A 14,742-nucleotide genomic window follows, 5' to 3' on the forward strand; every position below is an offset into this window, starting at 1 on the left:
GTGTGTGTGTGTGTCACCCAGTGCTCAAGACACAAAAGCGAGTTATTAAGATATAATTTTGGAGTTGTGGCGTTGTGGAGCAGATTCAGATCCTTAGAAAGTTCCATACAAAACATCAAAAACATATTGTTTGGGTGAAAGAGATGTGGCTCTGTAATTAAAAGCACTTATCACACAGGTAGAGGACCCAGATTTATTTAGTTCCTAACATGCATGGTAGATCACAGTCGTCTGTAACTTCAGTTCCAGGGGACCCAGTACAAGCTTCAGACACCTTAGGGCACAAGACATTCTTATGGTGCACTTAAGTAGTACAGTTGGGTTAAAACCCTCATACACATAAAATAAAATATACCTAAATTTTTTTTTATAATCCTAGTATTTAATGTATTTACCCTAGCACCTCATGGGTAGGGTTGTTTGGCTTTCCTCTGATGAAAACTTGAAGTTTGTTGGGGAGATGCGTCCATATGGGCTGCCGTACAGCTATTGTGGTGCACGGGTATTAGGACTGCAGTGAGGGCAGTTCTGTTGCACTCCACAGGGAAGAGTGCTCTGCATTCTGAGGTTAACCAGTCCGTTTTTCTATGCTTTATTGTTTCAGTTATTGCTAATAATAACTGAAGACATGTTCTTAAATATGAACTTTCTGAAAATAATCAGAAACCATCCCATTGAATGCCATGGGCCCTTTCCTCTTAACTGATTCATCTTGTCTGAAGAGCTATGAAGATGGGGGACTGTGTTTGTTCACCTCTCCCCCCCACCCCCAGCTCTTGACTTCATGCCAAGCACTGCCTTAATACTTGTTGAATGAATGAATGATGTCAAAGAAGGAGTTGGTTAGAAAGAAGGCCAGTGGTGATCACTTTAGGTGAAGCTTTTCGAGGAGGAGTCTTAAGAGATGTTTCCTTTTGATTGGACTCTTAAACCAATTCTTGGTAATTATGCCCCAAGTCATCATACCTTACGATACTGTATTGGCTGAATGGCTTTGGGCTGCTTGCTAAAAATGTATCCATTTTCCTTCATTTTGCCTCCCTGAATTCAGTACCATCTTTGCCACTTGTAAGTTTAGGTGTCCTGAGACAAACTTACCATTTGGAGCATTTAAGGTTGGCACTTAGTGAATATGCAAATCTCTGGTAGCTTTCAACGTCTTAATACGAGTAACATTCTGCCTTTGCAGGGGGAGGTCCTGGATCCAGCTCCACAAGCAGGGGTGAGATGAGCCTGGCTGAGGTTCAGTGTCACCTGGACAAGGAGGGAGCCTCCAACCTGGTCATCGATCTCATAATGAATGCCTCCAGTGACCGAGTATTCCACGAAAGCATTCTCCTGGCCATCGCGCTTCTGGAAGGCGGCAACACCACCATCCAGGTAGGAAGCCGATGAGGCAGCTGGCGCCGTACCCTGATTCTGAAGGCCAGGTCCCCAGGCTGAGCCTTGGTCTCATGAGGGAGACCTCATTTTTCTCATGCTGTGACTATTCTGTCTTTTCAAGTATAGTTCCAAAGTATACGGTGTGTTTGAACGTAGGTATGCCGTAACATGTGTCAAATGGATGATTAAAGGTTTGTTTATAGTCTTTATTCAGGAATATAGATGCTCCTGCCATTAGATGGGCAGAAGTGTGTTCAGACTTGTGCTCTTTAGAGGATCTAAAATGTTTACCTGTCTGTAGGCTCTGTAACTACTGTGAACTATAAACTCTACCTTTAAACTGAAAGCCCAATGAAACAAATGACTAATAGGGAAAAGAGACTCAGGCTAGGCTAGTCAAAGATGGAGAAATGACTTTTTTGTTGGCTGCGCATATCTTTAAATGATCTTTAAAATACTAATATGTTGTTATTAAAATAATATTTAAGCAGTATTAATTTTGGCAAATGTCCTTGCACAGACCATTAAAAAAAAAAAGATTTGCTTCCTTTATGTGTATTGTGTGCCTGTGTGAGTTTATGTGCATAATATGCATGCAGGTACCCACAGAGGCCAGAAGAAGGAGTCCTAGAACTGGAGTTACTCACACTTGTAAGCCACCAGTTGTGAGTTCCAGAATCTGAACCTAGATGCTCTGTAAAAAAATTTTCTTTCCAGCTCCACAGAGTTTATTTAAAGGAGCCTTAATGTGTGTATGCGTGTATGTGTGTGTTACAATTTTTCCATACAAGGGGCTTTTTCATTTTTCTCTCCTCTTAGTTAGGCCTTGCTAGATTGCCCAGGCAGACCCTGACTTCCCGGCTTCTTTTGCCTCACCTTTCCTAGTATAGGAGGGTTACAGGAACAATTAGGATACCATACTAAACTAGAAATGACATTTTAAATGATTGTTTTTATTTCAAAACTTGTGTTTATGACATGTGTCTTTCCATGTCGTAGGCTTACCCTGAATTCACTGTGTAGACAAAAGACTTCTGATGATCCTCCTGCCTCAGCCCCCTTAGTTTTGAGCACCTTAACCATTTTTAATATCTGATTCTGCCTGAGTCTTTCTTTCATTGTGAGCTTACTGAATGAGGCTTTCTTTGGACGTATGTACCTGTGAACAGAGACACACACTCATTTTGATCCATACTTCATTCAGGTTAATTCATATAATAGAAGGTTTTCCCCTATGTCTGTATTGGACCTGACACTTTCTTGGCCTTACATTTAAATTCAGAACATATACTATTAGAGTCTCATATCTTCCTATATCAGAAAAGGTTGTTTCTCCCTAAGGATAGATGTGTTCTGGGCCAAGACACTGACTTAGCAAACACAGGATAGGTTAGACTTTAGCCTCTGCTTACCCTTCCAGCCTGGAACCCTGGGCCTTGCATAACCCACTGCAGGGGCCCTTCTTTCTGCCCTCCAATCCCTACTTGGCCCAACACGCACTTCAAAGTTTATTATGCACAGAGATTTGTGGCAATGAGTTACTCACCCGTGCCAGTGGCAAAGTCTACTGCTTGTCTGAGTCGTCACATGCGCACATGAGTTCGTGAGTCATGATATATTAAGACAGCTGTTAAGGTTTTCCTGGGTGTGAGAATGGCTGGATTCATGGGACCTTGCCCTTGTTGGGATATATTTCCTGCAAGTGCTGTACACAGTGTCAAATCCCCGTGTTGGCATGGTAGCAGTGCTAGAATGTTCTGGTCTTAGATCGCCTGTGGCCAGATCAATTGATCTAAATATCCACTTGGTCAGGCAAATGCTCTACCAGATGACCTACATGCCCAGCCATCTCCCCATGTTTTTTTTTTTTTTAATAAAAGCTTTACTAATTGAAGAAATCTAAGAATTTCTGAGGTCATTCTCAAAAAAGACAAAAATTGAATATCTAGCAAGGATAGAAGAGACATGTATATCCATACAGGAAGCTACATGTCAAGAACAGAGCTTATGGCTTCCCTGTGAAAAGGGGTTGTGCTGGGGAAACCAGTGTTGACAAAGGTAATGAGGAGATATCTCTAGATGATAGATAGCCAGCCAGACAGACAGCTAGATCAGAATAAGGAGGTTAGGAGTTTGTGAAAAGTTTTCTGGTGACCGGTGCTTTCAAGGATGGGCATAGGATTGCAAGGTAAAAGCTAAACATGAGGCCTGCAACACGGGAGGAGTGTGCAACATGGAAAGGCCCAAAGGGATTTGACTAGGGATTAGGTCTCGAGACTGAAGAGAGCACTGTGTAAGAGAAGGTAAAGAGCCCGGATGAGAATTGAGATTTAGACGAGAAGCAATGCACCCCTCTAAGGAGCCTCAAAAGTATACTTTAAGGCTCTAACTCTGTCATCAGAGGGCACATAAGAGGCAGGCAGTAACTCACAGTTAATCTGCTGGCTGGGCATTGTGGTGCACACCTTTAATACAGCACTTGGGAGGCAGAGACAGACAGATTTCTGTGAGTTCAAGGCCTACCTGATCTACACAGGGAGTTCTAGGACGGCCAGGGCTATATATGGACAGAGACAAAAACAAGAACAACAAAAAAATCAATTTGCTGTAATCCCAGTCTATGGGAAGTAGATGAAGGAGGAGGAAGAAATCAATGAAAACCGCTCCGCCGTAGCAAGTTTAAGGCCTCAGTAAAAACAGGGGCTAGGAATGTAGCTCAGTGGTAGAACACTAAACTCATGTGCACAAGGCCCTGGGTTCGGTCCTAGTCACCAAGGAGGAAAACAAAAAGATACAAATGTGCTAAGTAGCAAATGTATAGTATTAGCAAGTGTAGTGTCCTAATGCATAGCTCGAGGATTGATACAGGGAATGAAACTGCAGCTAGTATGAGATCTATGAAAACTGAGATTTTTTTTTCTGCTGTTGCTACAGAAACAAAAATAAATGTAGGTGTAAGAATATGGGTGGATGGGTGGATTGGCTTCACTGTAGTAAGTTACATCCTGTCTGTGCGTGCCTCACAACATCATGTTGCGTACCTTAAGCATACACAATGAAATGTATTTCTTGAAAACATTAAATAGGGGCTGAGGTAGTAAATGCTCTACCTCCTGATTACTCCGAGAGCAATACTCACCAGGGAGAGGATCTCTGGGGAGCACGGTGGAGCCCATTGCATGCTAGAAAACCTTCTGCATCTTTGTGTAGGTGGCAGTTAGGTGACTACGTACAAGGTTACACACTGAGCCCTACACTTACCTGGCTGTGTTTTAGTAAGTGATAAAAGAAAAGAGGGGGAGGTTAAGAGAGAGAGGGAGCCTAGGCCTTGCTACAGTGGGTGAAACCAACACCCTCTGCGGAGGCCAAGCATGGACCTAAGACGGAGCTGGCTGACTGAGTCCAGCACAGGGGAGGGCAGACGTCCCTCCTGTCCCAGGAATGAGTAGATGCTCTGAGCCACCACAGATGAGGGAATAAGGAAGCGTGGGGCGGCTCAAAGGGATGAGACTGCCAGCTCCCAAGGCTCACTGCTGAGGTGGAATCTGGGGTGCTGGCAAGACGCCCTGTTTTTCATAGCATCCATCCCGACAGGGATGGCGAGGCAGACAGAAGCTGTTTTTCCTTCCAGTTCTTTATCTTACTCAGGAATTATGAATATTAGCTCCATGTTTTCACACACTCGTGACTCATGTGCTTTGGTGGAAGATGAAATGTGGCAGTGAGGTCTGGTCAGCCACTCCTGGGAGACACGCTTTCTTTCTCTCCCTCTCCAGGGATCCAGGACACCAATGAGTAACAGGATCGGGTGTGGATAAGCTATAGGCTTTTGCCAGTATATGTGGACATAGCCTTCAGGATCTAGCTTATGCTCCCTCTGCCTCGTCCCCTTCTGTGATGTCCAGGGGCCCAGTCTGACCCACTACGTGGTATCAGGCCTATGGCTCCAGGAACCGTTCTTCTAGCATGGAGTTGACTTGAGAGATTCCCCACTTTGCCCCAAGCCTCTCTTTTCTCTGGAGAAAATAATTTAGAGCCAGGGCTGTGTCTGGGACCAGCTGAGGACAGGAACCCTAAAGCCCCAGGGAGGGTGACTCAGAGTTTGGTCTTGCTGGAGAAAAGCTGGTTCAAAGTAGTAAATGACCAGCTGGGGGGCGAGTCTGCCCTCAGTTGAGACTGAAGTGGCGGCTATTAATGATTGCTGAAATAAACGCTGTGATCCATGAAAGACAGGGTCATCCTAACTGGAACTCACTGCCCATTACCACTTCCTGTTCCGTGTGATGTGCACGTTCTCATGAAGGACAGCATGCTGTGGTCAGATGGGTTTCCTGAGCTTTGTTTTTGCCAGTCGCAGGCTGTCGGAAGGACAATGGAGAGACACAGGCAGGGCTGTGTCTCAGGCTTGTGTTTAAAGTGTCGTTCACCTACTCTCAGACTCTTCTACCTTCTTTATATCAAGAAGCAAAAGGAAAGTCGCTTTCAAATCCTGTATCGTGTAAGGTTCAAAATCTATCTTTTAGTCCATGTTCCCCTGTCTATCATGTTAAGAAACAGGCAGGTTCTTCTAGACTGTCTCAACTTTAAAACAAGACTTTTGTTGGTTTGTTTGTTTGTTTTAAGTAACAATAGTTGCTTAGTTTTTTTCCCTGGGGAGTTCATTTCTGAAGTCATCCTTAAGTTGTGAAAATAATTACTAAAAACAGTAATGACTGGCCGAGTGAGCCATAGTACACCCATACAGCAAGAACTCAGCAATGAAAATAAGCTAAGCTGGTAATCAATCAGTAGCCTAGGGACCTCTCGCACATACTAGGCTGAAGGAAAGAAGTCAGCGAGTGTGCAGATAGCAACATACTCTGTTTTATCTCTCTGGTTTTTTGGAAGGACAAACAGTGATAGAGACCAGATCAGCCCTCGGAGTCAGGGGTCCCAGGAGAATTTGGTCAAGTGTGGGAGCACAAGGGAGTATTTGGGACATGGAAGTATTATGTGTCGTCTTCTCTGGGAGCCGTACAACTTTCTGTGTATGTGAAAATTTATCCAACTGAATACCCAAAGAGCCAGTTTGGTAGCATGCGACAATTTTAAAAATTAGGAGAAGCGAGAAAGCTGGGCCTAGGAGCAAGGGCCACAGCTAGCTAGCAACCAGCTTGGTTTGCCTAGGTTTCCTCTGCAGGATTCCCTCTCATTCACAGTATCTCATTGAAGACTCCCAGCTCCCCTGTGAGGTGTGTGCACATGAACTCTGTGTAGTGTAAGATGAAATACACTCAAGGAAGTAATGGGTCGGAGCCACAGTTAATCCTCCCATGCTGTCCATCTTTGCTGTCTATCACTGAGTAACCCCTTCAGATCCCAGTGGTCACTTGAGAGCCGTCACGTGCTTCTGTGGGCTGAAGCTCAGCTAGGTGGCTCTTTCACCCCAGCTATGTGGTCTTGGCTGGGGTTGAATTCATCAAGACATTTGGACTAGCGTCATCTGCATGGCCACTTGTTGGGCTGTGAGAGTTTGTCTTCAGCTAGAGCTGGAGTGTAATAGTTCTCGGCATGTGGGGGGCTTCTTCCTACAACATGGTGGCTGGGTTCTTTGAGACATGCTCGAAGCAATAGAAGTTGAAGCTGTCTGCTGTTTTCCCCAACTAAGATTTATTTTTATTTTTAATTATATGTGTAATTGTGTGAATCTGTGTATGGGTCTGCCATAGGTAACCTCTCTATAGGTACAGTAGAAGTCCAGAATAGGGCACTGGATCCTCCAGAGCTGTAGTTACAGGCACTTGTGAGATACCAACCATGGGTCCTGGGATTGAAACTCTGATCCTCTGGAAGAAGAGTGAGCACTCTTAAACACTGAGCCATGGCTCTGGCTCCCATCCTTCTCCTACCATCACCCAGCTGTCCATCCTTTTAAAGCCTGGGCTCAGAATTGAGAATGAAATACCTACTACGTTCTAGCCATGGACCAATGCAGTTGCAGAAGGCCTCAGCCTTCCATTGGGAGGAGATCATGTAGAGGAAAAGAGAGCGTCGGTAGGGCTGCCCCTGGTACCAGTCTATTTCCCTTCAGTTATAATTGACTGTGCACCTCCGCATGGGCCACTCAAAGCCACGAGCAGAGAAGGACAGCACTCCAGTCTCTGGAATTGAGCGTAGTGTTTCCTTGGAAGTGCAATCCCTTCTTTGTAGAAAGTGTTGACCCATATTCACTCCCTTTGGATGGAGTGTGAAAACTCAGTCTTGTCTTGAGGATCAGGCCACTGGGGACCTTGGCTCTCCAGAAATGCTGGATTTAATTGGCCAGACTGTCAAAAGACTCAAGTCAGTAGGAAAGCAGAACCAATGGCACAGGGACGTTTGCTCAGCATACTTGCTCAGCCCTCTTGTCCTAAAACTCCCATCACTGACCTCTCAGCACCTGGATCCTTGAAAAAAGCCAAAAGTCAAGGCTCGACTGTCCTAGTGTAGCAGAAACAGACTTGGAGGAACCCTGTCCCCAAGGCTTTCAGAATCTTCTCTCTTCTAAGGCTTCTCTAATGGTGCTAATTCTCCTGCCTGGGGCCTTCAAAGCAGCTCTTTTACAGGAGCGTGAAGATGGTGGGGCATAGCCCTTGAGCCTTCTGGATGGGTGACACACTTGTCAGGCAGTGGGAGATCAGGCTTATCTTGAAGACCGCTTCCTGCTGCTTTGTCTCCGATCCAGTGCCAGCCCCCAGAAGAAATATTTCCTTTCTGCTTGATGTTTTGTCGCAAGTGGGAAACTATAAAATAAGCATTTGCTTATGAATTAATTTCTGGCACACACAGCACTCAGTAAGCCTCATGGTGCTGTATATCCGTCCTTCACGTCCGTGCCAACTTCTGTGTTCCTTCCTACAAAGATGTTCCCACCAGCACCCGGGGGAAGTTCCCTTCGTTTCCTCTTCCCTGCAGAGGACAGGGGCTGTCCTTAACCTGGAATGTGGAGGAAGAAAACCTGTCTATGAACTTCCATGACTTTCAAATGTTTAAAGCTAATGCAGATGTTTGGAGAGGTGTGTGCTTATCTAACTAGAGAGCATACTCCATAGCAAACTAAGGCGATATTTTTTTCTTCCTCTTGGAATATTTGCCTCCAGTTGCAGAAGCACAGTGATTTTCATATATCAAGTGGCTGCCCACGGCTATTCCTCTGCCAAGGTCTGGGTTACAGACACACCCAATGAAAGTTTTCCCTCTGCACGTACACAGTTAGAGGGTGGAAAATATGAGATGCACTCAGTCCAGAAACTGGGCTGTGAGTTCAGCTGAAAAGAGAGAGTTCCCTGATTCATGGGGCCTTTCCCCGACCACTTTTGAAGGTTGGGTTAAGAAATGAATCCCAGCCGGTCTGGGATCTGACCTCGTACTGTTTCTGGACCTATCCCTACAGAGCACAGTGTGGGAGGAACTCCTTGCTTTGACTGTCTGCGACCCCCTCTCTCCACATCACAGAGAGATAGATGCATGTAGATAGTGTGATTTGACTCTCTGGTAACAAGCTTGTGGGGAGATGAGCCTCAGTTTGATAGGGCAGTCACCCTGAAGAGGAGGAAAAGTCTGCTGTGTGAGGGAGTTACGTAAATGGGTGTTGTTTTTGGCAGGAGAGTTAGAAATGAGTCACTTTCAAGTGGTGTTTTCTAACCTCAGGTTTTATCCATGTGGAAAGAAGTGAACTAACCCCAGAGTCGGGGACTGTTGTCCCCCAACATGTGGGGACTTATAGATGGTTGTTGGCATGAAGACTGATAAAGACAGCCTGACATCTCCAGGGGACATCCCGCCCCACTCCCTGGGCTGTGCCTACCCGTCAACATAGAGGGATTTGAACAGTGAGGCCACTTGCCAAAATACCACATCTAGAGTCCACCTCTGAGTCCTGGCTCTCCTTTGAGAATTGATGCTTAAATATTCAGAGATTTGGAAAAGAGCTTTGAAAGGGAGTCCCGTCATACAGAGGGCTCTGGAGTCTTGAGTGGGACATTGGAATCCAGCTGTGCCCCTAGCAGCCTTCAGTAACTGTGAATTTGAAGCGCAGTTCCTCTTCAATAATGGGGGTTGGAAAACAAAGTCCATTGTGAAACTCTCCAGAAGATTAAACAAATAGCAAGAGGTAAAGGAAACTGACCCAAGAAATGCCCTTTCTTCAGGCCTCCAGCAAAAGTGCCTTACCTTTCTCTGCCTCGTTACTCACCTGGAGAGCAAGCTGGTGACAGCTGCTGCCTCTCAGGGCCCCTGCTGCATCCCAGAAGGTGCCTTGTGTGGTGTTCCGCTCCTCCCAGCTCTTCAGACATTCAGGTGTTAGTTTCTATTGTTTCATGAAGTTCCTTGTCATTTAAAGACAGACTTCATGCCAGGTAGTGGTGGCGCATGCCTTTAATCCCAGCCCTTGGGAGGCAGAGGCAGGTGGATTTCTGAGTTCGAGGCCAGCCTGGTCTACAGAGTAAGTTCCAGGATAGCCAGAGATATCCAGGATAAACAGAGAAACCCTGTCTTGAAAAACCAAAAGAAAAATAAATAAATAAAAAGACAGACTTTATTTATTGGTCTTAAACTTTTCTCTTTCTGGCTATATATTTAAGATAATTTTGAACATCCAGAAAGTTAGGAAATATGATTGCCTTTGTATGTAACTTCTTATGCTGGTAGCCATGCCAGCTGAGCAGAGGGCAGAAGCTATTCTTTTTCCCCTGGCTCAGCCTTTTCTGCTCCCTCCCTCCAGTGCCTGGACATGTGAGTGTATTGTCCTCCTGTCCCCCTCCAGGAAACCTGGGTGTCATTGAGCAGAAGTCCTCTGGATTATTGGCCTAAATCCTGGTGTCATAGAAAGCCATAATTCAAAAATAGCTACTATCAGGGCTGGAGAGATGGCTCAGCGGATAAAAGTGCTATTAGGCAAGCATGAGTTCTCATGAGCATGTAGTTGCACGCGTTTCTGTCAACCCGAGCACTGTGAGGGGCAGAATCAGGAGTGTCTCAGCGGCTTGATGGTCAACACCAAGCTTAATGGGAGGCTGTCAAAGGAACAAAGTAGAGATTGATAAAAAAGGATACCTAAATATCCTTCTCCAGCTTCCATATGTGTGTGAAATGCACAGCTGTTACCATGCTCAGGCGCATCAAACTGACCTAACTTCTTGATAAAGAAAAATGTGAACTCTCAGAGCTCAGTTGTTAGTGAGTCTGCCCAAGTGACAACCTTTGGCAGTACGTGGGTCTAAAAGCATTCAATTTGGCCTCTAAGCCAAGACACTGCTTTAAGAATCTCCAGGCTTATTCATCCAAGACTGACAGTTGTGTTATTAGGAAGAAGCACAGCGCATGGGGATAATCCTTCTAGAGATAGTAGAGACCTGATATTGTTCCTTCTTGCGTGGTAAAGTTCCACTACAGACAGAAGAGAACTTGTACGTGGATCAGCTCTTCTGGCCATCCACAAAGAAAACGAAAAGGGGAGAAAGGATAAAGAGCAGAGTCCTGGTCTCCTCCCCTCCTGTAAAACCTAGAGGCAGGAATAGGATTCTAAGACCAGCTATCTAATGGAGCGCTCAAATTTTGCAGTCTCTGCATGACTAAAGAACAGCAAATAAAAATGCCAGAGAATGGGCTGGAGAGACAGATCAGTGGTTATGAAGGCAGGCTGCTCATCCAGCGGCTGGCTTCATTCCCAGCACCCACATGGTGGCTTACAAGCACCTATAACTCCTGTTCCTCATGAGCTGACACCCTCTTCTGGTCTCCGTGGTCCCAGCACACCTGCGATGTACAGACATCCAGGCAGGTGAGGCATCCATTCACATATAATAAAAATAAAGCTAAAGAAGGTGTCAGAGAATGCTTCATTTATAAGTTGAGCCTCTGTTTCCTTTTATCTCCTGGACACACAGCAGGTCCAGACTTTCTTCCTTCCTAGCTCTTCCTCCACTTCTAGGTCAGTACCCATCTGCACTTGTCCTTGTGACTTCTGAACATGCAGTACAAACTGACACCAGATTCTCCTCCTTACAGTTTACTTTGGGATTGGCAAGCAGTGGCCCAAGGACCACTTGTTTGTATAAAGTTTTATTGGCACACAGCTGTCCTCCAGTGTCCTTCATGGCTGCTTCCACTCACAGGGGCAGGGCTGAGCAGCTGGAATAAAGACGGTGACCCTTTGTCATGCTGTCTTTCAAAAAATCATTTGCCAACCCCCTTGCTTACTTGATTGTTATACTTGAATAATAATCCATACAAAGAAAAGAAGCATGGGTTTTACTTCCTTGTTTTGAGTTTGCCCATACCCCAGGTGTGGCAATTATAAGTTTTAGGCGTCTGACATTCATCAGGTGAACAGTATCTGAAGTCCCAAGATATTGTAGCCACCTAGCTAACAATAGCAAATTCAGGGTGATGAGTATCTTCTCTGCGTATGTGTCAGTCTATCCAGTCATCCGTCCAGCCAGCCTACCCTCTTTCCTTTTGGGGTCAGGTTGGGTTTATTTTTAGAACACTAGTTCCTTCAGATAATATCCCCTTTCCCCTCTATTATAATTCTCTACCTCTGCTAACTGCCTTTTCTCCTGGATCCAGAAGGCAGGGTAGGGAAGTATCCACGTGGCTTACAGTCCAGATACCTGAGCTTCCAGACTTGTGATCTATGGGCCTTCTCTGACCATTCAACCTAAGGGCATCCCATTTTTAAGATTAGTCACTTCCTTGTGGTCTGCTATTTCTGTGCTCCTCACAGAAGTTCTCCCCAGGATAAGACCGGGATTCCTAAAGGCACATAGTTACCTTTGTGATACCTGGACTGCTGGGGCCTTGTTTCCCATCTGTCTCCTCCTCCCACATACTTCCTGCATGATCTCATTCATTCCCAAGGCATCCAGCCAGCACTTATGCCAACAGCTCCGGAAGATGTTGCTCTTGGCCCCACCTCTTTACCAGGATCTAGACCTCTGTTCAAATCTCTTCAGAGCATCTTTACCTTACTTAACTCTTCAGTTAACGTGACCCCAGTCAGGCTGCCTTTACTCTCTCTCTTCCATGCCAAGACTTTGCCCATGATGTCACCACCCCCAAGCTCCCAGGCCACCTATCCTAGCCACCCATAAAGTTATTAATTCTTTCTCTTTGTTACTGTTGGTCACAAATCAATTCTGTGCCAGTAGTTTTCAGCCAGGATTCAGTTAGGATTTCCATTCAGCCAGGGAGTTGCTAGAGTCAATAATATGTATAGAGCGGGCCAGCTAGGGTTGGAATGAGACAGAAATACAAGCCTTAGTCTTTGGAGCTCATCCTCTCAGTCACCTTGTTATACATCCTTCCTGCCTTGGCTGCATGATGCCTGAGTTGGATGCTTTTCCCATGCAGCAACAGGATAGCCCTTCCACAGCTACCGTGCCCTTCTTAGCATTATTGTCAGTGACACCTCCGAAGAGAAGCCTGGTCATCTTTTCCCCTATCTCCAAAGCCCCCCATAGAGAACAGACTCCATTGACACTCTGGGGATATCTTGGGATGCCCTGTTAGATGGGGCACTGCCTAGGTTTCTGCCCTCTCTTTCCCACATACTGTCCATCCCTGTTCCGGCATGCAAGTGAAGTGGCTTGGCCACGAACTGAAATGCCTTTGCTCTGTATGGGACATGCCCACTCTCCATTAGCCGGGAAGGCTTCCCAAACCATGACTGAAATAGCTTCTGTTATGAAAACTTTCATCGATCCCCTGAGGCAGAGGCAGGGATGATCCCACCTCCACTGGAGTTGGGTGAAGACCCAAGGGGACCAAGGCCAAATCTTCGCACTCCACCCAGTGCTCTAAAGAAGCGTCTGCATGTGCTAGAAGAAGCATGTTCAGCCTGAGTGTGATGAGTTGGCGTCCAGGATCCCACTCTGTGGGTCATCCCTAGGAACTTGGTGAGACCATGTGTGGAAAGGACTCAGCTCGGCTGACACATATGCAGCCTGACATAGTTCTTGCTAATGAGTAGTAGCCTTTCCTTTAGGGTACTTTAGGGTCGTACTTCTTCCTTCTTCCACTCACTGGAGAGTATAATTCCCAAGTGAAGAATCCATCTGATTCCCCAGCATGTACACCATACTGGGTGGTCAGAAAATGTTCCCTGAAGAAAGAGATGTTCTGGCCCTGGTTCTATGTGCCACCATGGTATTTTAACCATCTTACCCTTCTGGTTGCCAGAGTGAGGATAACTTGTTAATGTTACTGGCAGCTTGGATGCTTTCTTTAAGAGTAAGAAGAAAATAGGTTTATCTGAGCCCAAGAGAAATAAATCCACAAAGCCAGTGGAGAAATATCTTATGGGCTAATTTCTTCATTTTTTTCTTCTTAATAATAACTTACCTCTTAATAATAACTAATAATAAATAAGGGTACCAGAAGCCTGGAACTCAGCTTGGGTCACTTTCTGCCTGAGCTCTTTTTCCACTTCACTGTGTGAAAAGTGTTACTGAGACCCCTCTCTTTACTGAAGAGGAAACCGGGTCCCAGAGTTGAAGGCACTCAGGATGCCAGAGGTAGCTGGCGGTTGCGTAGGTGTTGGTCCCTGACACATCTTAGGTCTTGTCTCTCTCAGTGCTGAGAATCTCCCACCAACTTCCCTAACATTGACTTGGGTCGGCACGCTCTTTGGGAACCTTGCATCTTTTCTGTGAGACCAATGGCATCTGAGCCTTCTCATTGGAGGATGCTCTGTCACCCTAGTACCTCAGAAGGTAGCTTGTGTGGTTAGCTTAGCTTTGTTTTGTCAGTAAACTTGGCCATATCTGACATAAGAAGCCATGAAAGGCTTTTCCCTTCAGGCTGGGCATTGCTCGCTTGCCAAATAAAATGCGTACACATTACAGGTTTTACCTCCAGCAAGTTTCAGGTTCCCAGGTCTGTGAAAATTAGTGACAAGGAGACTCTCCTGGGAAACTGTGACATGGAAAGCAGTGCATTTAAGAAGAGTTAAGATTCTATTATCAGAGATTTTTTTTAAAATTTGTGTCTAAAGAGCATATGCTCACTGGCATATGTGAGATTTACTAGAGCTCACCGTGTGCCTGTTGGCAAAGCAGATGAATGGGCCACATTTCTCCTTACATCCAAACCTTTGCTGGTTGGAGAATATTCTTTATTAAGGAAATGAAAAGAAAGGGAATGAAAAGTTAGGGATACTTTCATCAAGTATCCCTCAACAAATCCAGTATTACTCAATCCCCAACTGTCAGAACCAAGGTTTAAACACAAGTCTTTCTTCCTCACCACTCTCTCATCTATATTCCATATGACACAGTCTTTGGGTCACACAGGCAGGAAGTTCGTCAGTAAACTGTTCGCTCTGACCGTGGCCTTGTTAGA

General features: G+C 45.5%; 1 protein-coding gene across 20 annotated transcripts in view; it reads left to right on the forward strand.

Moving 5' to 3' along the window:
• The window catches only part of Itpr1 (inositol 1,4,5-trisphosphate receptor type 1), a 335,636-nt gene that overhangs the window by 225,830 nt on the left and 95,064 nt on the right, over positions 1-14,742 (forward strand). For all 20 annotated transcript variants that reach the window (XM_031382803.1, XM_031382806.1, XM_031382804.1 and 17 more), the window contains one exon: positions 1,190-1,380. In XM_031382803.1, the coding sequence (XP_031238663.1) occupies positions 1,190-1,380 (191 nt within the window). The remainder of the gene's footprint in view (positions 1-1,189; positions 1,381-14,742) is intronic.

The sequence above is a fragment of the Mastomys coucha genome, unplaced genomic scaffold, assembly GCF_008632895.1.
Source record: "Mastomys coucha isolate ucsf_1 unplaced genomic scaffold, UCSF_Mcou_1 pScaffold20, whole genome shotgun sequence".
In the NCBI taxonomy this organism is placed as follows: domain Eukaryota; kingdom Metazoa; phylum Chordata; class Mammalia; order Rodentia; family Muridae; genus Mastomys; species Mastomys coucha.